This window comes from Heterodontus francisci, chromosome 22 (genome assembly GCF_036365525.1).
Source record: "Heterodontus francisci isolate sHetFra1 chromosome 22, sHetFra1.hap1, whole genome shotgun sequence".
NCBI lineage: Eukaryota > Metazoa > Chordata > Chondrichthyes > Heterodontiformes > Heterodontidae > Heterodontus > Heterodontus francisci.
This window is the reverse complement of record NC_090392.1, coordinates 74,587,368-74,610,535: the sequence shown is the minus strand read 5'-3', so window position 1 is coordinate 74,610,535 and position 23,168 is coordinate 74,587,368. Positions and strand designations below refer to the sequence as shown.

The 23,168-nt window shown below is 42.1% G+C and overlaps 1 protein-coding gene across 2 annotated transcripts in view; it reads left to right on the top strand.

Annotated features, from left to right (window-relative positions):
• Window positions 1-342: 342 nt before the first annotated feature.
• abcg4a (ATP-binding cassette, sub-family G (WHITE), member 4a) overlaps window positions 343-23,168 on the top strand; it is a 118,908-nt gene continuing 96,082 nt past the window's right edge. The window contains exon 1 of one of the 2 annotated variants that reach the window (XM_068054048.1): window positions 343-630. In XM_068054048.1, coding sequence (XP_067910149.1) covers window positions 586-630 — 45 coding nt within the window. In that variant the 5' untranslated portion in view covers window positions 343-585. Of the gene's footprint in view, window positions 631-14,983; window positions 15,054-23,168 lie in introns of those variants that run through there. The other variant, XM_068054049.1, reaches the window with a different exon arrangement.

The following is a 23,168-nucleotide window of genomic DNA, read 5'->3' as shown; positions in this document are numbered from 1 at the left end:
AGAGAAGTCGAGGAAGGGAAGGGAAGTGTCAGAGATGGACCATGTAAAGGTGAGAGAAGGGTGGAAATTGGAAGCAAGATTACTGGCCCAGTCCATGGCCATTGGCTACCATATCCGCATGTGCTGTATATTCTGGAGGCCATTGTGAGCTCTATATAACTGCCTCTGGAAAGTATGCAGGTGGAGATATGAGGTGAGGGACAGGCTTGAACGTGATGCAATCTGCAGTCAAATAGCCGTGAAGTACCAGGGGGCTGTGCAATTGTTCTCAGCACAAGTCAACGCCTTGCAGTGGAAGAAGGAAGACAACTGGAGGAACGGTACAGCTGGGTTACACCTGCAAAGAGACACGAAGGGAAGACGCGCGCGTTGCTTGTTGTGCAAGAGGGGACTGCAAATCGCGTTCTTGAAAGCTCAATTAAGAAACATCAGTACGCGTGTGATGCTTGTATCAAAACTCTGGGAAATTAAAAGCAAAGATTTCGTGGGTGATTTAAAAAAAAAACCCTTTGTATCGCAAAACCAAAGCGACAGAAGCAGAAGTACAAGAGCTCGGGGATCTGTCTGTAGAGTAGAGTAAGCTACATGGCATCGTCTTGTTTCATCTCTGCTTTATCACCGAACAGAAAGGTGCAGTATATTGTTATCTTGTTGTGCATTTTAGCTGCAGAGGCCGGTGAGGTCGTCTGATTTGAATGTTGCATTTTTTCCCCAAAAATCGCAAATGTATTCGAATAACATGTATGTATTAACCTTCATTTAAATGGTTTATAATGGGAATTAAGTGTTTATAACATGCAATGCATATAAACATTGAGATAATCTATGCCAAATAGATCTATTTGTTGTGTTCCAGTTGAATTACTCTCCAATATTTAACATGTTTGTGTGTGTGTGTATATATATATATATATAATCAATCCCTTATTGTGCTGATTGCATAGATTTAAAAGAAGAAAGTAATACTTTAATTACATTTTATTATTGCATTTACTGTTCCTTCTTTCCCACCCAAACGCCTATTTATTGAGCCGCTTTCCGCTGGGGATTTCAGGTTGCAGACCATTAATGGCTTGTGACCGAGAGTAACCTCAGAGTTTTTTGACCGAGAGTAACCTCGGAGTCTGCAGCGAATTCCGAAACTGCAGATGGAGGAACGTAGACAGAGCTCATATCAGCAATTGTTTCAGTGAGCGCATCGTAACGCAATTAAAGTCAACTTCGACCCACATACAACGCTGTGTTCTTCAAACACATGCATTGATTAATTATTGTCATTTCCAGCTGCCTTCGACCAAATCCCTCCTCTTCAGAACATCAGTAAATCTCATTTTATATCCTCTGTGTTTTGTTCCATTTTGAATGTATTTTTCTTTCTCTTCCTCCCATTGCCTTTTACCCAGAAGCAGGTCCAGAGTGTAAGGGAAGGGGCGCAGGGGGTGTGTGAAGTGTGAGATGTTGAGGCAAAAGCTGTGGTTATGTTCATTTTGCTGATGAAAATCATATTGAGTTTGATGAACTTAATCCTTTTTTTTTAAAGAGATGTCTGGCTTTGCTTTGTATTTAGAAATTTCTGGACAGTCTTTTCTATATATATTGCCAGCCCTGCCTCAGTGGGTAGCATTCTCACCTCTGAGTCAGAAGGTTGTGAGTTCAGCTCCACTTCCGAGACCTGATCAGTGCAGTACTGAGGGAGTGCTGTACGGTCTTTCTGATGTGACATTAAACTGATGCCCTGCCTGGTGGACATAAAAGATCCCCTGGTGCTATTTCGAAGAGCAGGGGAGTTATCCCTGGTGTCCTGTCCAATATTTATCCCTCAACCAATATGACACAAACAGATGTTGTGGTCATTATCACATTGCTGTTTGTGGGAGCTTGTTGTGCTCAAATTGGTTTCCTTGTTTCCTACATTACAACAGTGACCACACGTCAAAGGTATGACTGTTATGTGCTTTGGGATGTCCTGAGGTTCTGAAGGGTGCTATATAAATGCAAGTCTCTTTTCACTCAAAGACTGGCAATCTGGTGATGGCCAAGAGAATGGGCAGTGTCCACTTCTGCAAACACCTGCCCATGTTACTGTGTGGTTGGAAGATTTGGTTCCGGACTGTCATCCCCCTCTCCATGGAGTGGCGATGCAGCACTTGGACAGTCGGGCACCAACTGATATCAGCCCCCTCTTAGCAATAGGGCACGGACACACTGACTCACCACAGTATCACAGCTCAATAGCATTTATCCCAACAGTATTGAGGCTTTCAGCTAATTCGGTTTTGATTAGAATTGCTGGTAAAAATCAAAATCATATTTCTTTGGAGCTTACGGAATGTTTTGTTGCAATGTTTAGATTCTGCAATTAGTGCCACAGCTTTGTTTATTTTGTACTCCAGCTAGTTATCCTTCTCCTTCTCACAGCTTCCTTTGCTGTTGAGAATATACTGAAGAAACCCCACTGCTCTTTGCCTTTGTTCTTTAATCCCTGTTGACCATAAACTCATTTCAGCATAGCTAGATTGGTAAATGGACCTGTTCAATTAAATTATTTTTGATCTGTTCAGTTTGTACAATACCGGTGACGTCCAGAATCTCTCCAGTTCCAACAATTTTCTCCCTTCATCTCCTGATGGGGGTGATTCATATTGGACACAGCTCCACCAGCATTAGAATTCCTCCAGTACCTTGCTTAAGTGGCCATTTAGATAATCAGCTGTGGTGCAGTTACTGGCACTCTTTTTAATTTACAAAGGTTGTGGGTTCAAGTCCCACTCCAGAGACTTTAAGCACAAAGATCTAGACTGACACTCCAGCGCAGTACTGAGGAAGCACTGCACTGTCAGAGGTGCTGTCTTTTTGATGAGACGTTACACTGAAGCCCCATCTGCTCTCTCGGGTGGACATAAAAGATGCCATGGTACCACTTTGAAGAAGAGCAGGGGAGTTATGCCCAGTGTCCTGGCCAATATTCATCCCTTAAAAAAAGTCTGGTCATCATCACGTTGCTTGTTTGCGGGAGCTTTCTGTGCACGAATTGGCTGCTGCATTCCTACATTACAATGTAACTACACTTCACTTAAGAGGACTTCATTGACTGTAAAGTGCTTTGGGATGTCCTGAGGTCATAAAAAGTGCTATATAAATGCAAGTTGTCTTCTTGCTTTCATCGCTGTTATAACACTTTGACTAGACTTCTCCAATGCACCCCTCTTAAACCCTCCGAGCTCTAACTTTTACCAACTCCAACTGGTCCAAAACTCTGCCCCCATGCATGTTGTCCTGGATTAAGTTTCACTTTGGAATGTTAACAGACAGGAAGAGACCCTCTGGTCCATCCAGGCCATCACTTCTATTCTTGACAACCTCCATTTTCTTCCTGTCCCCCAATTCATCAAGCTTGAAATACTCGCCCTCATTTACAAATCCTCCATGGCTTCACCCTCATGTTCCCATCATGGCCTTTCAGTCCTCTAACTCTGCCACTATGAACAGCAGGGTCCTCTGCCATTTTGACCCTGCTTTTTGGAAGACCCTTTCTAAACCCCTCCACTTCTAATTCATTCCCCACTTTTAAAAAGTTGCCTCAAAGTCCATCTTATTTTTTATATTTAGAGATACAGCACTGAAACAGGCCCTTTGGCCCACCAAGTCTGCTGACCATCAACCACCCATTTATACTAATCCTACATTAATCCCATATTCCTACACATCCCCACGCCTATACTAGGGACAATTTATAATGGCCAATTTATCTATCAACCTGCAAGTCTTTGGCTGTGGGAGGAAACCAGAGCACCCAGCGAAAACCCACACAGTCACAGGGAGAACTTGCAAACTCCACGCAGGCAGTACCCAGAATTGAACCCAGGTTGCTGGAGCTGTGAGGCTGCTGTGCTTGCCACTGCGCCACTGTGCCGCCCATCTTTTTTTTACAGCTGCTTAAAGTATGCTTTTTTATGTTCAAGACACATTATCGGATCTTCTGTGGCCATCACAGACTAGAGGTCATTACATGCCCTTTCTGCTTTGACATGGTGTTCTGGCAATTCAGAACTTGCTTCCACTTATATCTAATGCAATGTGTTAGTGGTGTTTAATTTTGAGGTATGGTCAATGAATTAGTGAATTATTCCCCACTCTCCTGAGCCTAGAACTTTCAAGCATCAATATTTTTTTCATATGCACCATTAATACTGAATTGGATACTTTAATAGAGGAAATGTCTGTGTGCACTGATTTACAAGCAGTAAGATATGTCAGTAGCAAAGCTATAAATGTGATAAAATCATGACTTTTTACACGTATAATAATATTGTTGCTACTGTTTTTCCTTTTAGTTTTGTTCCCTGCACGCATTAAGGTGCTGTCTAACACTGAGATACATTTTTCACATGCACCATCTGTCATCCAGTATTTTGCCTGTATGGCTGTTCTTTCTGTGCGAGCCTAGACTGTTAGTCTCTCAGCTATCTAACCATAAGGGAATGATCACCAAGCCTGATTCCATCGTGACCCAACATCCACAAACCAGCAGACAGAAACATACACTCATAACCTTTCCCTGAGTGGACATTGGATTGGTAAAAGGAATAAGAGCCAGAATCATGGAAAGTTTAAAAAAAAAAATTCGCCTTTCTGAATCCAGGGGCACCGAGGCCAGTTGCAATGCTGTTACTGCATCCAGAACAAGGACCCGGAACTCAGCACGGGCTGGGAAAAAAATAGATTCACATAAAGTGCGTGAATAAATTGCATTTTCTTCCTTGTGTGCATTACTTATAATATTTACTGTGCACTGTAATAAACGTTCCATTGAAAGAAAAAGTGGTGTTGAAATTCAGTAGGCTGATGGGGCCCCACCACTTAGAAGCCCTTATGGGAAAAGAAAAGGTTGCTCAGCTGCTCTCTGTATATAGGCCATGAGACCCCATGTGTTAGTGAAATTACCACCCACTTCTCTCATTAACCAGCTAACAAATGAAGCTGATTTATTGATTACCGTGCTTCTTTAAACAAGGCAACATGACCCACAGAACAAATGAAAGATCCCACATCCCATCTGTCTCTTGCATCTCCATAAATAAAAGATGATTAAGGTATCGTCAAAAGAGATAATTTATTAAAATTTTGTTAACTCTAATCTGCCCTGATGCACTAGGTAGATTGAAAATAAATAATAAAAAACCGTGGCCCTGTGTGCTGTTTGGATAGTTCAGATAGATTTTAAGTAATCTGTTAAAAGAAAGCAGAGCCTCCTCCTTGTGACTTGATCAGTATTCTTCCAATACCACCAAAAATAGAGGAAACTGTGATTTATCTCATCGTTGTTTGTGGGATCTTGCTGTTTGCAAAATGGCTACTTTATTTCAGATGAGACGTTAAACTGAGGACCAGTCTGCTCTCTCAGATCCCACAGTATCATTCAAAGAAGAGCAGGGGATTTCTCCCAGAGTCCTGGCCAATATATATCTGTCAACCAACACCAAAAAAATACATGACTTGGTCATTTATTTAATTACTCTTAGTAGGAATTTGCTACGTGCAGATTAGCTGCCATGTTTCCAACTTACAACATTAACTACACTTCAAAAGTAACTTCATTGACTGCACAGTGCTTTGGATATCCTCAGGTCGTGAAAGGTGCTAAAGGTGGTATATAAATGCTACATCTTTCTTTCTTCGGATTTCAAACTGAGTTCTGTGGATCTTAGGGAACTCAAAGGATTGCAAGGAGATTCGCAAGCTCATTGTATTTCTGTCCATCTGGGCCAGACATATCAGCACTACAAGTAGCATCTCAGGGATTCTGTATTCTGTATGTTTCTGGATTAGTTGACTTGCTACCATATTATTTCTGCATTTTGCCATTGAGCAAGACTATGGCTAGAATTTTACAGTAGGCGGACGGGAGCCGGCCACTGACTGAAACGTCGGTGGTGAACCCGCTTCTGCCTCGCCTGGGGATCCAACCTGTGTTTGGCGGGTCCCCAGGCTTCAGTTGGTGTGAGGCGGGACTTCCACCTGCTTGAGGTAGGAAGTCCCGCCTAATAGAGCTGCCAGCCAATCAGCGGGCTGGCAGCTCTGAATCCCAGCAGCGCCATTGGGAGCGGTGGCCACTGCTGGGACTGCAGCCCAGCATGAAGACAAAATGCCTCGGATCTGGGAGGGAAGGTAAGTTTTGGTTGCCTCGCCGGGGGTAATCCGGCGGGCCCCAGCGAGGCAAGGGTGGTCGATTGGGGGGACGGGGGGGGGGGGGGGGTGGCGGTCTTCCATCGGGCACTGGGTGCTTGACCATGAGGGTCACCCTGTGATGCTCGGAAGCCGCCTGCTTTTGTTAGGTGCTTCTCCCGGCTCCAGGATGCCCGCTTGCCACGCGTAAAATCTGCGTGGAGGTGGGTTAGGGTTAGAGTTAAGTGGCCACTTAAGGGCCTTGATTGGCATGGGGCGGGCGGGCTGTTTTTCGCCACCGCCGCCCTGTGTAAAGTGGAGGCGGGAGTGGGTTGGGAAAGTCTCCCGGTGACTCCCGCTCCATTTTACGCCACCATCCCACTTGTCGGGTTGGCGGAAAATTCTAGCCTATAAGTGACAGAGAGGGAAGGAACATGAGGCGCATGCTATTTCCTCCAGCAACCGGTTCAAGAGTGGCATTAGCAGATCCACCAACTTGTGGGTGAAAGTAATTTAATGGAGAATAAAAAAATAAAGAACACCTGAGGGAGATTTCATACATCTAGATTACCCTCAACACTAAACATTCTGGAAAAACTGTCTATTCTAATCCAATCAGGCTGTAATACCTGATGGATCGTCTCTATCTTTGCTGACTGTATTAACTGTCCAGCTACAGCTTCTCTCCTCCATTCAACTTAATTCCATCTATAAGGGAAGGCCTTTGGAAACACATTCTTCAAAGTAATGCACTGTATGGAAAGTGCTTTCTAATGTTCCTGAGAGACTTAAATGTGTTATGCATTTTTTTTTAACTGTGACTACTTGAAAACTGAAATTACGATAAAATACAAATGTGTCAATGTTCTTATTTCTATCACGCCACTGTCAGAAAAGACCAAACACATACCAGGCTCTTGCCTACATGGAGGAAAAGAAAATCACATTCCCAAGTCCCTATCCAGAAGAAGGAATGAAGGTTATAGTGATATCAATAGATCTGTTTGATTCATTTTGATTTTAGAAAGCGTGTATAGAGATCTTGGGCTGCAGTAGATGAGAAATCCTTGATTGAGGTTGTTATGCATGGAATGTTAAAGGAGTACACATGATGAATTGGGAAGTGTTTTCCTATTTCAAGCCATCCTCTGTTCCAACACACTCCTGACCAACAAGTTCAATGTGGCATTAATCGTGACTTGGGGCTAAGTCATCTCTTGCCCTCTCAGCTGCAGTTGGTGTACAGCTCGTGAAAACCAGGGAATGAGGAGAAATATGAGAAGAGTTTTATCCTGGCATTAAAATATAGAAAGATGAAAGATACGAAGTAGTGATCAGGGGCCAAATAAATGCTTAACTGAAGCAGTAACTTCACATTTGCAAACGTCAGCAAAATCCCTGGTCTAAAATTGATCCTTATAATTATGCTTAAAATTATATTTGGCCACCTTCAGTTTTGCACTTGTGAAATACACCAGCACATTTAACTCCTGAGATATTGCAATATTTATAACGAGTCTATTTTTAAGCACAGTCAGTTTTTTTTTTTGACAGTTCATGCTGCTGTATTGATAATCACTGCAGGAGTTAGAAATGAAAGTGAGTTGGAAACAAATGAAAGAAAAATGTGAGGAGCTAAAGGAAAGAGGTAGAAAAACAAGGTGATGAAGAGAAGTCAGGATTTGAATGTATAATTTAAGTTTTCTTATGTCAGCTTGGCTCAGTTGATAGCATGCTGACCTTAGTGAAGTAAGTATAGGTACAAGCCCCACTTGAGGACCTGAGTATAGACAGAGGGTTGATACTCCAGCCAGTACTGAGCGACTGCTATTATTGGAAGTGTTGTCCTTCGAGTGAGAGAATTAACCAAGGTTCCATCTGCTTGTTCCGAAAATTCTATAAAACTATTTGAGGGAAGCAGCTCATTCTTTTGGCCAATATTTCCTCCTTCAACCAATAATCAAGAAAAATAGATCTATTGATGAATCAGCTCTTAGATGTTTGATACAGAAAAGCTGCCTTATCTGTCTACATAACACAGTGATTGCACTTCGAAACACATTCTCTACGAAGCACTTTAAGATATTTGGACATGATAAGGAGATACGTCATGCTACACAAATGCAAACCTCGCCTCCTTTTTCTTTATTTAACAAAAAGGAGAACAAAGGACTTTTACACATGATATAATTTTGGAACTTTCATATGTTTAACAGTACATTCCTTAGGTCTGTGTTTCTCGGAGGGATTCAGTGTGTGTATCCCAGACGAGGTGAGGAGACAGAGCTAGGTTGTGTAGGATAGGTGGAGGGGCAGGGAGTAGAAATCAGAGGTGAGTTATGGATGGATGGATGGTTTCAAAGTTGAGAACAAGAAAAGGAGAGGAAGTAGCACAGACTCAGTCAACATCTTACAGCCAGGTGGGTTATGGGTGCAAGCACAAAGACATGGAGTCACAGGGCTGAGAACAGACACATGTTTGGCTTGCATGTGGCCAGATTTGGAATGCCTACCAATTTCAGTATATGTAGCTGCAGGAAGCCCATTTGTGAGACTCTTTTCCCAAATGATGTTGATCCTTTAACGGGTGAGTCATCGCCAAGTGGTGAGGGATTTCAATCCTCTACTGTTGAGTGAACCAAACATCATTCCCATTGCTATTGTATTGTTATAACACCCCACTTATGGACAATGCTCTGCTATGCATTTATAAAGAAAGCCAGAAAAGCTACCTCAAAAATGTGGAGTCCGTGAACCCATCCTTAATGCAGCTTAATGTCGCTTGTTTGTAGCGAAAGTGCTTACGATTTATTTCAGTAGAAATACATACCAAGAGAAATCTTCCCAATTTCATTGACCTATATAAACAAAGCAAAATCCTACACATTGGTTTGGGTCATTTTGGAGTGGACTTCTGCCTGTAAGATGAAATAAAGGTGCATTTTTACAATGCTTATTTAGTGTCCAAATATGCAGATTATATAAAAAGAGGCTGCAGTTGCTACAATTGTACATGCCTTGGAGGTGGTGCAGTGAAGGGTCACTGAATTGATTCCTATGATGAGACGTTGAGCAGATTGAGCCTACACTCTCTCTTTTGTTTAGAAGAAAGAGAGGTGATCTCTTTGAAACTTATAAGATTCTGAGGAGGCTTTACAGAGTAGATGCTCAGAGACTGTTTCCCCTGCCTGAAGAGTCAAGAACTAGGGGCATAGTCTCGGGATACGACCAGATGACCATACGAATTAGGAGCAGAAGTAGGCCATTTGGCCCCTCTAGCCTGCTCCACCGTTCAATAAGATCATGGCTGATCTGTTTGAGTCTCGAATTTCATACTCCCATCTACCCCTCCCCCCCCCCCACCCCGCTCCCCGATAACCGTTGATTCCCTTGCCTAACAAGAATCTATCTACCACCGGCTTAAAAATATTCAATGACCCCACCTCCACCACCTTCTGAGGCAGAGAGTTCCAAAGTCGCACAACCCTCTGAGAGAAAAAATTTCTCCTCGTCTCTGTTCTAAAAGGGAAACCCCTAATTTTAAAACAGTGCCCCTTAGTTCTGGATTCACCCACAAGAGGAAACATCCTTTCCACATCCACCTTGTCAAGACGGTTCATGATCTTATAAACTTCAATCAAGTCTCCCCTCACTCTTCTAAACTCCAGTGAAAACAAGCCTAGTCTGTCCAACCTTTCCTCATAAGACAACCCACTCATTCCAGGTATCAATCTAGTAAACCTTTTCACACAGTATTCGAAATGTGGTCTCACCAATGCCCTGCATAACTGAAGCATAACATCCTTACTTTTATTTTTAATTCCTCACGTAATAAAGGATAGCATTCCATTAGTCTTCTTTATTACTTGCTGTACCTGTATGCTAACTTTTTGTGACTCATGCACTAGAACATCTAGATCCCTCTGCACGTCGGGCTTCTGCAGTCGTTCTCCGTTTAAGAAATACTCTGCTTTTTTTATTCTTCCTGCCAAAGTGAACAACTTCACATTTTCCCACATTATACTCCATCTGCCAGATTTTTGCCCACTCACTCAACCTATCTACATCAGTCAGCAGCCTCCTTATGTCCTCCTCACAACATACTTTCCTGTCTATCTTTGTGTCATCTGTAAATTTAGCTACCATGCCATCGCTCCCCTCATCTAAGTCATTGATATAAATTGTGAAAAGTTGAGGCCCCATCACAGACCCCTGCAGGACTCCACTCATCACATCCTGCCAATCAGAAAAGACCCATTTTTGCAAACTCGCTGTTTTCTGCCAGCCAGCCAGTCTTCTATCCATGCTAATATGTTTCCCCCTGCACCATGAGCTCCTACTTTGCGCAATAACTTTTTATGTAGCACCTTGTCAAATGCCTTCTGGAAATCCAAATGCAGTACATCAATGGGCTCCCCTTTATGCACAACGCATGTTACTCCTTCAAAGAACTCCAATAAATTGGTTAAACATGATTTCCCTTTCAAAAAGCCATGCTGACTATACCCGATTACCTTGAGTTTTTCAAAGTGTCCAGCTATAGTCTCCTTAATGATTTTATTCTAACACCTTCCCCACAACAGTTACCTGTTTTCTGCCTCATGCCCTCCCACCCCCCACTTCTTAAATAGAGGAGTTATATTTGCTACTTTTCAGTCTGATGGAACCTTTCCAGAATCTAGTGAATTTTGAAAAATTAGCACCAATGCATCTGCTACCTCATTAGCCACTTCTTTTAAGACCCTAGGAAGAAGTCCATCAGAACTCAGGGACTTTGCAGCCCACAACTCCATCAATTTGCTCAGTGCCGCTTCCCTGGTGATTGTAATTTCAGCAAGTTGTTCTCTTCCTTTTACCACCTGATTTACAGCTATTACTGGAATGTTTTTTGTATCCTCTATAGTGAAGACAGAAGCAAAATGTTTGTCATCTGCCATTTCCTTATTATCTACTATTAACTCCCCATTCTCACTCTAGAGGACCAACACTCACTTTACTTACTCTTTTCCTTTTTAAATACCTGTAGAAACTCTTGCTATCCGTTTTTATATTTCTAGCTAGCTTCCTCTCAAGATCTAATTTCTTTCTCCTGATTAACCTTTTAGTCATTCTCTGACATTCTTTATATTCTGACCAATCATTTGACCTCTCACTCATCTTTCCGCAATTATGTACTTTTTCCTTAAGGTCGATGCTTTCCTTAACTTCTTTAGTTAACCACAGATGGTGGGTTCTCCCCTTAGAATTTTTCTTTATAGTAGGAGTATACTGATTCTGTGTATTCTGAAATATCCTCTTAAATGTCTGCCACTGCTTCTCTATTGATCTATTTCCTAGCCTAGTAACCCAGTTCACTTCAGCTTGCTCAGCTTTCATGCTCACATAGTTGCCCTTATTTATGTTTAAAATACTAGTCTTATACCCACTCTTCTCTCTTTCAAACTGGATGTAAAATTCAATCATATTGTGGTCACTGCTACCTAGAGGTGCCTTTACTCTGAGGTCATTAATTAATCCTGTCATATTACACCATACCAAGTCTACCTGCTCTCTGGTTCCAGAACGTGCTGCTCTAAGAAACTATCTCAAAAGCATTCTATGAACTCCTCATCCAGGCTATTATTGCCAATCTGATTTTTCCAGTTTATATGTAGATTAAAATCACCCACCATTATTGCTGTCCCTTTGTCACAAGCATCCAATATTTCCTCTTGTATACTTGGTCCTACATTGTGGTTATTGTTAAGGGGCCTGTAGACCACTCCCACTAGTGACTTCTTTCCCCTACTATTCGTCATCTCCACTCAAACCGATTCTACATCCTGTTCTCCTGAACCAAGGTCATCTCTAACTATTTCACCAGTACCATCCTTGATTATGGGCGGCACAGTGGCACAGTGGTTAGCACCGCAGCCTCACAGCTCCAGCGACCCGGGTTCAATTCTGGGTACTGCCTGTGTGGAGTTTGCAAGTTCTCCCTGTGTCTGCGTGGGTTTCCTCCGGGTGCTCCGGTTTCCTCCCACAAGCCAAAAGACTTGCAGGTTGGTAGGTAAATTGGCCATTATAAATTGCCCCTAGTACAGGTAGGTGGTAGGGAAATATAGGGACAGGTGGGGATGTGGTAGGAATATGGGATTAGTGTAGGATTAGTATAAATGGGCGGTTGATGGTCGGCACAGACTCGGTGGGCCGAAGGGCCTGTTTCAGTGCTGTATCTCTAAATTCACAAAAAAAAATTCAAAAATAAATTAACAGTGCTACCCCTCCACCTTTACCCAGCTTCCTATTCTTCTTGAATGTCATATACCCCTCAAAATTCGGGACCCAATCCTTGTCATCCTGCAGCTACATCTCCGTAATGGCTACAGATCATATTTATTTACTTGGATGTACGCTATCAGTTCGTTTGCTTTGTTATGAATGCTCTGTGCATTCGGATACAGAGCCTTTAGTTTTGTCTTTTTGTTATCTTTGTAAATCTAGTCTTGACTGTTGGTGTGTTCTTAGGATTTTTCTCTCTGTACCTTCCTGCCATTCTCTGACCTTCATTTCCCATATTACTATTCTGCTCTCAGGCCTTGACTCCCTTTACTTCCCTAATTATACGGTTTGCTGGAATACTGGTCCCAGCACAGTTCAGGTGCAGACCGTCCCATCGATACAGCCCCCACTTTCCCCAGTACTGATGCCAGTGTCCGACCAACTGAAACCCACTTCTCCCACACCAGTCTTTGAGCCATGTATTCATTTCACTAATCTTATGTCCCCTCAGCCAATTGGCACGTGGCTCAGTTAATAATCCAGAGATTATTACCCTTGAGGTTCTGCTCTTCAATTTGGTGCCTAGCCCCTCATACTGTCTAAGCAGAACCTCTTTCCTAGTCCTACCTATGTCGTTGGTACCTACATGGACCACGACAACTGGATCCTCCCTCTCCCACTTCAAGTTCCTGTGCAGCCCTGTCCCGAACCCTGGCACTGGGTAGGCAACAAATTATGTTCAAATTTAAAATGAAACTTAACGATGTAAACATGTGATGCTGTATTTACATCCTCCATCCAAGGGTGGTGCTGCACTGGCTCTATTGGGCAAGCTTCTAATTAGATTGTGGCACATCTTTATTATAAGTGCAAAGATGAGCGTTTATATTGGGGAAATATGGGCAAACCTGGAATTTCTTCATTGATCTCCAGTGTGAGACTGGTCCCCTTGAGATTTTAAACACAAACAGAAAATGCTGGAAATACTCAGCAGGTCAGGTAGCATTAGTGGAGAGAAAAGCAGAGTTAATGTTTCAGGTCGATGCCCTTTCATCAGAACCCTGCAGATTTTGGCTTTTTACAGGGTGTTTGGCTGTTTCTCCAGGGGGTCCCATCAAAGTTACAGTGGGAGCTTCAGAACCCTGCAGAAATTCTCTATTTCTAAATATAGCATAGCTTTATAGTTAAATAGCAACACATACAGAAACTTGGAGCAGAGTAGAGCTGGTAGGAATGTAGGAGTTTTTGTACACTACAGGCTAGAGAGCTGGGAGGTGCAGAACGTAGAGCCAGAATAATAAAGCACTGAATGAGGCCACTTGGCCCATCATGCCTGTGCCAGGTGAATGCTTGCGGGTGTAATTACAGGGTGACAAATTTACATAGGCAGCTTACATTGTAAATATTGGCATAGGGGAGGCAGTAGTGTAGTGGTAATGTCACTGGGTTAGTAATGCAGAGGCCCAGGCTAGAGCTCTGGAGACATGGGTTTGAATCCCACCACAGTAGATGGTGAAATTTGAATTCAATTAATAAATCTGAAATAAGTCTAAAGGTGACCATGAAACCATTGTTGATTGTTATCAAAAACCGTCTGGTTCAATAATGTCCTTTAGGGAAGGAAATCTGCCATCCTTACCTGGTCTGGCCTACACGTGAGTTGAGACCCACAGCATTGTGGTTGATTCTGAAATAGCCGAGCAAGCCACTCAGTTCAAGGGCAATTTGGGATGGGCAATAAATGCTGGCCTAGCCAGTGAACCTATGTCCCATGAACAAATAGGAAAAAAGTTTATTATCCATGATTATTAATGGACCCCTGGGATGTCCAGACTTCTTATCTTCATTGGACCGCAGAGATACTGTGGAGTCTTGAGTTTCCATTAATTTGCAAAATTGCTAGAAGGATATGCAGATAGAGTTGTCTAAAGAGGTTGGAAGGAGGCTCCCGCGGAGCATAAACACTAGCATGGATCAGTTGGGCCGAATGGCCTGTTTCTGTGCTGCAAGCACTATGTGATCTCGGCTGTTAGTGGGACCCGCCATTGAGAAACAGTAGTTACTGCCTATTATTCCAAATATAAAGCATGGGGAGATATTTGTTGGACAAGTGTGGAACATCATTTAATGTTCAAATCAGGGAAAGGGGTGTTGGTTTCAGTGTACGTATATTTCCATTTTAATTCAGTTGGAGACGTCCTGCCCCTCTTAATGACATTGCTGCGACTTGAGGACTCCTCAGTCCCGCACAGATATCGGCTGCTGTTTGGGATGGATGTGGGAATAAAAATGAGCACCAAAGAGAAAAAGAGTATGATAATGCCAGCAGCCTTCACAACTTAAACCTTCCAACCCCGTGGCTTATTGTGGGGCTGTTTTTAAAAACTGCTGTGATCAGGAATTCATCCCGCGGGACTGTCAGCAGTTTAATTGGGATTATTCAGGGTTTTTTTTTTAAATCGTGATTTAAACAAGGAAGGATTAACGCTGGTTTGCCCAGAGGAGAGGCTGTGTGAGTGTGAGCACAATAGTCGAAGCTCCAACCCGGTGTGGATAGAGAGGAATCGATCAGAGAATACAAAACCCACTCCTGTTGCAACCTACAACAAATTACAAAGGACGGAAAGGTATGGAAAGGATTGATTGCAGGATTGATTTATTAGATGCTTTATATATATATATATATATAATTGCAGGTTTGCACTGCTTTGCTAAATTTATTTCACAAAAGTGCAAAGTGATAATGGTACAAAAAATGTCTTTGCAAATGTATTTTTAAAAAATCTATGCAACGTTATTTGCATTTTTTGTCGCTAAAGGTGAGTTCAGCAACGATAGAACTGCCTTCAAGGCTTGCGGTGATCATTTTAGTTAATTACATATCTTTTCCAAGGACATCCACGTTCTCTGCCTCTCCTTATATATAATGCGAATGGGTGATAGCACGATTCGATCAAGATGATCTGTATTTCTTAAGGTTGGAGGGTGAATCGACATGAAGCCAATGGGTTATATACAAGAGTTAAAGAATGTGCTCTAAATGGAATTTGATAGTTCTAGGTTAAAAATACAAATCTCTATCAAATACTAAACCATTCTTTGTTCCTGAATCTTTGTGTCGTAATGTTGCTCGTCTGCATTATTTCAGCGGCAGCTTTCAAGGGAATGGTGAACTATAGTTTTGAGATTTATTATAATTTAATCATAAGGATTGCAGCCTTTCTTGAGGATGCACTTTGCTGCAATAAGTGGCCAGAGTAGGGAGTCATGCTGCCGATTAATAATTCAGAGATCAATTTAAATCAATACTGCTATACAAGACACTCTCTCCTGTTTCCTGCCGCCATCACCCCTTTTAAGTGCCCAACCACACACAATCGGTGTTGATGTGAGGTTGGCTCGCCGTCTTCATTAGGAGCCACACCGCTCAACTTTTGAAGAGGCACCGGCTTCATCAAATTATAGTTTGGCGATTCTCTTTATTTACTAGGACTTCTAATGATGCAGTTCTTGTCAATGTATTCCCAAGGGTTAAGGGATGACCCATATAATGGAGCAGTGGACTGGTATGTGACGCTCAGATCAGTGGATCAATATGTGCAATACTGAGTCATACAGATTCAGAAGTTCCAGTTCTGTGATTAGCTGATTAGCAGGAGGGTGTCAGCTTTCTACTCTTGACCACTATCTACTCAGATCATAGGAGCAGGAGTAGGCCATTTGACCCCTCAAGCCTGCTCTGCCTTTCAGTAAGATCATGGTTGATTGTAGCCTTAACTCCACTTTCCTGCACCCCCTCTCTCCCCCCCCCCCCACCCCCCAATAACTCTTTACTCTCTTGTAGATCAAAAATCGGTCTAACTCTGCCTTGAGTATATTCAATGATCCAACCTCTGCTACTCTCTGGGGAAGAGAATTCCAAAGATTATTTATCCTCTGAGAGAAGAAATTCCTCCTCATGTCCATCTTAAAAGGGAGATCCCCTATTTTGAAATTGTGCCCCCTAGTTCTAGATTCTCCCACGAAGGGAAACCTCCTCTCAGCATTTACCCCTATCAAGTCCCCTCAGATTCTTATGTTTCAGTAGGATCACCTCATTCTTCGAAACTCCAATGGGTATAGGCCAAACCTGCTCAGCCTTCTCTCATAAGACAACCCCTTCATCCCAGGAATCAGCCTAGTGAACCTTCTCTGAACTGCTTCCAATGCAAGTATATCCCTCCTTAAGGAGACCAAAACTGTACTCTGGGTGCGGTCTCACTAACACCCTGTGCAGTTGTAGCAAGAATTCCTTACTTTTATACTCCATGCCCCTTGTAATCAATGCCAACATTCCATTTGCCTTCCTAATTAATTGCTGTACCTGCACGCAAATTCTTTGTGATTCATGTACAAGGACACCCTGATCCCTCTTTACTGCAGTATTCTGCAGTCTCTCTTCATGTAAATAATATTCTGCTTTTCTGGTTTCCTGCCAAAGTGGACAACCTTACATTTTCCCACATTATAGTCCATCAGCCAAATTTTGCCCACTCACTTAACTTATCTATATCTTTTTGTAGGCACTTTGTGTCCTCCTCACAACATGCTTTCCTACCTATCTTTGTATCGTCAGCATATTTGTCTACTATACACTTGGTCCCTGCATCCGAGTTATTAATATAGATTGTAAATAGTTGAGGCCCCAGCACTGATCCCTGTGGTACTCCACTAGTTACAGTTTGCCATCCTGAAAATGATCCATTTATCCCCACTGTCTGTTTCCTGTTAATTAGCCAATCCTCTATCCATGCTAATATATTATCCCCAACACCATAAATTCATATCTTGTGTAGCAAACTTTTAAGTGACACCTCATTGAATGTCTTTTGGAAATCCAAATGCACTATATCTACTGGTTCCCCTTTATCCACCCTGCTTGTTATATCCTCAAAAAGCTCTAATAAATTTGTCAAACACTATTTCTCTTTCATAAAACCATGTTGACTCTGGCTGATTGCGTTATGATTTTCTAAATGTCCTTCCACTACTTCCTTAATACTGGATTCTAGCATTTTCCTAATGACTGATAGGTTAACTGGCTTACAGTGTCCTGCTTTCTGTCTCCCTCCTTACTTGAGCAGAGGTGTTACATTTGCAGTTTTCCAATCTGCTGGGACCTTTCCAGAATCTAGAGCATTATGCATCCACATCCTCTGCAGCCACTTTTCAGACTCTAGGATGCAGGCCATCAGGTCCAGGGGACTTGTTGGCCTTTAGTTCCATGAGTTTTCCTGGTCCTTTTTATCCGGTGATAGTAATTGTTTTAAATTCCTCCCTCCTTTTTGCCTCTTCTACTATTCTTGGGATGCTTTGTGACTTCTACTGTGAAGACAGATACAAAATACTTGTTCAAAGTCTTTGCCATTTCCTTGTTTCCCATTTATTAATTCCCAGACTCATCCTCTAGGGAACTAATGCTTACTTTAGCTACTCCCTTCCTTTTTATATATTTGAAGCTTTTACTGACTTGTTTTTATATTTCTTGCTAGTTTACTCTCATACTCTAATTTTTCCCAATCTTCTGGCCTACCACTAATCTCTTCAGCAGTGTAAGCCTTTTCTTTCAATTTGATGCCATCCTCAACTTCCTTAGTTAACCACAGGTGCTGTATCTTTGTCATAGTGGCTGGTCCTGCAAGTGTCTTTGTAGCCATAGGGCAGGACTGGTTTCAGCTTTTCTGTGATGCCCCCTCCATAGTTCAATATTCACAGCCTAGGCTCAAACCTGAAGAATGGCAACTTGAGTGAAGTTCTAGAGAGCTACTGCAGCCCCTCACTGCTTCCCCAGCAAGAGGAAGCAGCTTCCAATGTAATTAAGGGAAACAATTAGAAACGAGGCCTCTATTGAAATGTCACAGACCTGAAACAGTAACTCATTTTCTCTGTTTACAGATGCTGCCAGACCTGCTGAGTGTTTCCAGCATTTTCAATTTCCATGTCCGCAGTATTTTGCTATTGTAGAAGTTAGACCAGTTTGTTGTGAAGTATCATTTTGAAGTTTTTGAAATAATTTTGCTCTTTGTTTCTGGAAAGACAGAGGATGCCCAATGGTATTAATTACTAATAGTATCTCTGCTAATAGTGTGTCTGATGCCATAAATACTACTTGTGATATTAAGAGGTGTTGATGATTTCCCATTGGATAAAACATTAAAATGGTAGATGGTGATTTCTGCCTTATTTTTCAATTGGGCTTTCTAATGGAAATATTTAATAACATAGTCACAGGAGAGGCCTCTGTTGCTCATTTCCCACTCTCCCCTTTTTGATGCCCCCTCCCCTTGCTTCCCTTCAGTCTATTGACTGTAATGATTCCATGGAGAATGTGTTTGACTGGTCCCCACCCCATTTCTGATGGGCATATCCTTATGTGCAACTATTGTAGTGGTGAGATTAGGGGGCCATATTTTTTGCGTGCGTTTTGTATCCTTCTTGTTTTTAAACCCCAGATTCCAAACCTGACGTACCACCCAATTCATTATGTGGCATGCCCTGACAACATGCAATTGTTCAAATAATTTTCCAGTTACACCGGCCAAAGGATGGTTGTTGGAAACAGATGTGGTAGGCTGGTTTTGCAGGGTTGCATTTCTCTGCTTGAAGCTGGAGAGCATTGTCATGTGACAGTGGAGGAACTGGATTGCTCTTTGAGCAGAATGGCCTCCTTCTGTCATGTACTATTCTATGATTCTAAACTTTACTTTTGCATGTGTCTGACTGGGGAATGGGAGATGGCAGGTGCCTGAAATGAAAAGTTTTCCACCATGAGGATCCATCAGATAGATGAGTGTAATTTTGGGGGAAAAACCCAAAAACAGATACTTTGTTACACCACAATCTTGGTTCAGTTGGTAGCACTCTTGCTTCTGAGTCAGAAGGTTGTGGGTTCAAGACCCATCTCAGAGAGTTGAGCACATAATCTAGGCTGGCACTCAGGGCAGCATTCTCTTAGAATTGCATTGTCAGAAGTGTTGTCTTTTGTATGAGCTGTTAAACTGAGGCCTCGTCTACCTGCTCAGGTGAAGGTTAATATATCCTATGGCGTTATTTAACGAAGGGGAGAGAAGTTCTCTAAGTGCTATATCTAATACTTGTCTCTGAACCAACTCATAAAATTACATGATGTGGTCACTTATTTAGTTAGCTCATGGGAGCTTGCTGTGTGCAAATTGGTCCACATTTCCCGCATTGCAACATTGACTGAACTTCAAAAGTGCTTCATTAGTTGTAGAAAACTTTGAGATGTTGTTATAGGAGCTATATGAATGCAAGTTCTTTCTTTATAATGTTTCAGAAAGGGTCTGCATCCAATTTGCAGGAGATTCACCAGCTCGTTGTATTTCTGTCCAACTGGAGCTGGTATTAGTGTTGCAAGTAGGGTCTCAAGAAGTCTGTGTTTATGAATTTGTTGACTTTCTAACGTTATTTCTGTATTTTACCATCAAGTGAGACTATAAATAAAAGAGAAGGAAAGAGCAAGCACAGGGCGGCACAGTGGCACAGTGGTTAGCACCGCAGCCTCACAGCTCCAGGGACCCGGAGTTTGCAAGTTCTCCCTGTGACCGCGTGGGTTTTCGTCGGGTGCTCCAGTTTCCTCCCACCGCCAAAGACTTGCAGGTGATAGGTAAATTGGCCATTATAAATTTCCCCTAGTGTAGGTAGGTAGGGAATATAGGATTACTGTAGGATTAGTATAAATGGGTGGTTGTTGGTCAGCACAGACTCGGTGGGCCGAAGGGCCTGTTTCAGTGCTGTATCTCTAAATAAAAATAAAATAAACGTGAAGAGTGCCATTCCCTCCAGCAACCAATTCAAGAATGGTATTGGCAGACCTACCAATTTGTGGGTAAAACATAAGACTGAGAGAGATTGCATGTGTGTAGATTGAACGCAAACCTAGACATTCTGGAAAGACTGTCTATTCTAATCCAATCAGCCTGTAATATCTGACGAATCTCCTCTCTCTTCATTGACTTCATTGTCAAGTAGAAGCTTTTCTCTTTGATAAAGTTAAAGGAAGGCCCTTGGAAAGCCCCTTCAGGCAGTCTTCATTGAGCAGTTGTTACGTCTGACAATGTTGAGCTTCTATAAGTTTACACAGCAAGGAGGTTATGGAAATGAGGAATATTTAAACTTAGGCTAGTATAAAATGCTTCAAAAGCTCATCAGGAAGGTTCTCAATCTTGCAGTTATTGTGGGAATTGGAGTCTCAAAAGTTATTAACAGTCCCTCAGATCTTTAATACTGATTTGTATTTGAAAAGGAATGGAGAAGATAGCATTGGTGCCCTTGGGAAAGAAGCAGCAACACTGATGGCTTCAGAGAGAAGCACTAACTGTGCTGGGAAAGGTTAGCTGCAATCACTGAAGAACAAAATAGCAACGCCTGTAGAAGGGTTGCAGTAGCAACGCCAATTACTGCTGTGTGCTACTGAACATGGTGAGATACACAAGGACATAAATGGGATAAACTTTCACCTATGTCACCTGAACAATAATCTGATGGATTGAAGCTTTTGTCTGATTTGATGGGCTCCACTAGATTACCACCCAGTTGGTGAAGATTAAACTTCCTCCCACCCCTAACCAATTTTGGCACTTGAATGTTTAATCAGAGAAAAGGATTGTAAAAAGTTGTTGGCCTATTAAAAGTATTAAAAATCTTGCATATAGAACATGCTGTCACATATGTTCTGCAACATGCTTCCTGCAATACTTCTAGTCACACTTAAAACATTGCATGTTTATAAGTTTAACAAAACTTTTTGTGAGATACACCAGTTTATTCTTTGGGATTCAGTCTTGGGTTAAGTTTCTCAATTGTGAAGAAGGTTAGCCAAGCAAATCACTCCAATAATTTTAAAGAAATCAGTAGGTCATTAATTCTGCTGTTTCTTTCTCAATAACAGGAAAATGATAGGACCCAAGCTAAGTTTTAATCTTAATAGCATGAAAAAGTGTATATTTAAGGATAACAGAATTAAATCTATCCCTAAAATTTTGTGTTGGACGGGCTTTATAATTTTTCTTTGCATGGTCCTCTGGGAAGTCTTTGAATCGGGGATATGTGGGGAAGCTAAAGCGATCAGTTTTTGGTCTTGCATTGTTTGAATTACTGGACACACAATGTGTGTCTTTAGTTAGTATCATGTATGCATGTCTTGCATTGCAGTCATGTTGCATCCTGGATTATCTACTCTTCAGCTTTCCACATTGGGTCTGTTGCCTGAACCCATCTTTATTCTGCCTTTGTCCAGCCACTACTTAGCCTTCCTGAAATGCAGGCCTCTCAGCCAATTACTCCATCTTGCTAGTTTTCCATCACTGAGCTGGTGATCCAACTGTTGGTTAAGAGAAAGATTTGTACCAGACATTTCAAGCACTTTACAGCCAATGAAATACTTTTTGAAGTGTAGTCACTGTTGTAATGAGGGAACACGGCAGCCAATTTGCGCACAGCAAGCTCCCACAAACAGTAATTTGATACTGACCAGATAGTCTGTTTCTGTGATGCTGATTGAGGGATAAATATTGGCCAGGATAACTCCCTTGCTCTTCTTTCTTTGAAACAGTGCCATGGGATCTTTTGCATTCTCCCAAGCAGGTTTAACAACTCATCCGAAAGGACAGCACCTCCAACAATGCAGCACTTCCTCAGTACTGCTCTGGAGTGGCAGCCTTGATTTTTTTTGTGCGTGTGTATTCACTCCCCGGAGTGGGATTTGAACCCAGAACCTTGTAATTCAGAGGCAAGAGTGCTGCCAACTGCGCCACAGCATCAAATTTGTTATTATAGTATTTTCTAATGGGCAATGTTTCCTGATTTTAAATTTGTCGCCATCCATCATTGAGCAGGTGGGGTGATGAAGGCTCAAGGTCTCTGCTGCACTACATGCCATCTGTCTCGGTATTATCAGACACCTTCCCCACCCCCCCCTCCCCATACTAGCTTATACCCACCTCATCACTGCTAACCCCTAGCCATGCCCCTAGTGTTATGAAAGTGCTTCTGTTTTTGTTAAATATATTTTTTGAGGAATTCATAGTCAAACTGAAAAAATGTTGGACCCGTTTTTTTTTCCCCCAAGAGGGTCATCAAGAGAACAGTGAAAGGACTTGTTGTGATAACTGATAAATGTTGTTGTCAATGACTCAAGTTAAAAATAGAGCAGAAACCCTGGAAACTAGGGAATATGTGTGCAGAGAAGTGATGGGTCAGAAGATGGACTTTCTGTTTCCAGTCTGACTTTTGAATTGTTTGGAGTTGGGAATGAACTGTTTAAAAAGCGGTTGGAGTTTTAAAAAATCAGCCTGAAGGGCAGCCCCAGCTCAGCTCAGCCTGCAGGAGAAGAGAAGAAGATAAAAAGGGACAGAAGAGAATGCCCAAGGAAGGAGACAAGACCAAAACCCAGCTTGGCTTTCCAGCACCTCTCTAAAAGACCCTGAGAAGTCCACTGGGTCAACTCATCTTGTCTTCTGTCTTTGAAGAAAAGCCTGCTAAATTAATCCTGAATGCTGCCTGAAAAGAACCGTTTCAGAAGATCCCAGTGACCCATCTACGTGTACTCAGAGGCCAGACTGTATGACAGTTTTGGAACACAACATATCTCGTGCTGTTTCTTCAAGAATGAAAAATATTCAGCCCAAGTGTTTTTTTTTTGTTTGTAACAGAGCTCCAAACAAAAATCCCTTTTATTTTTC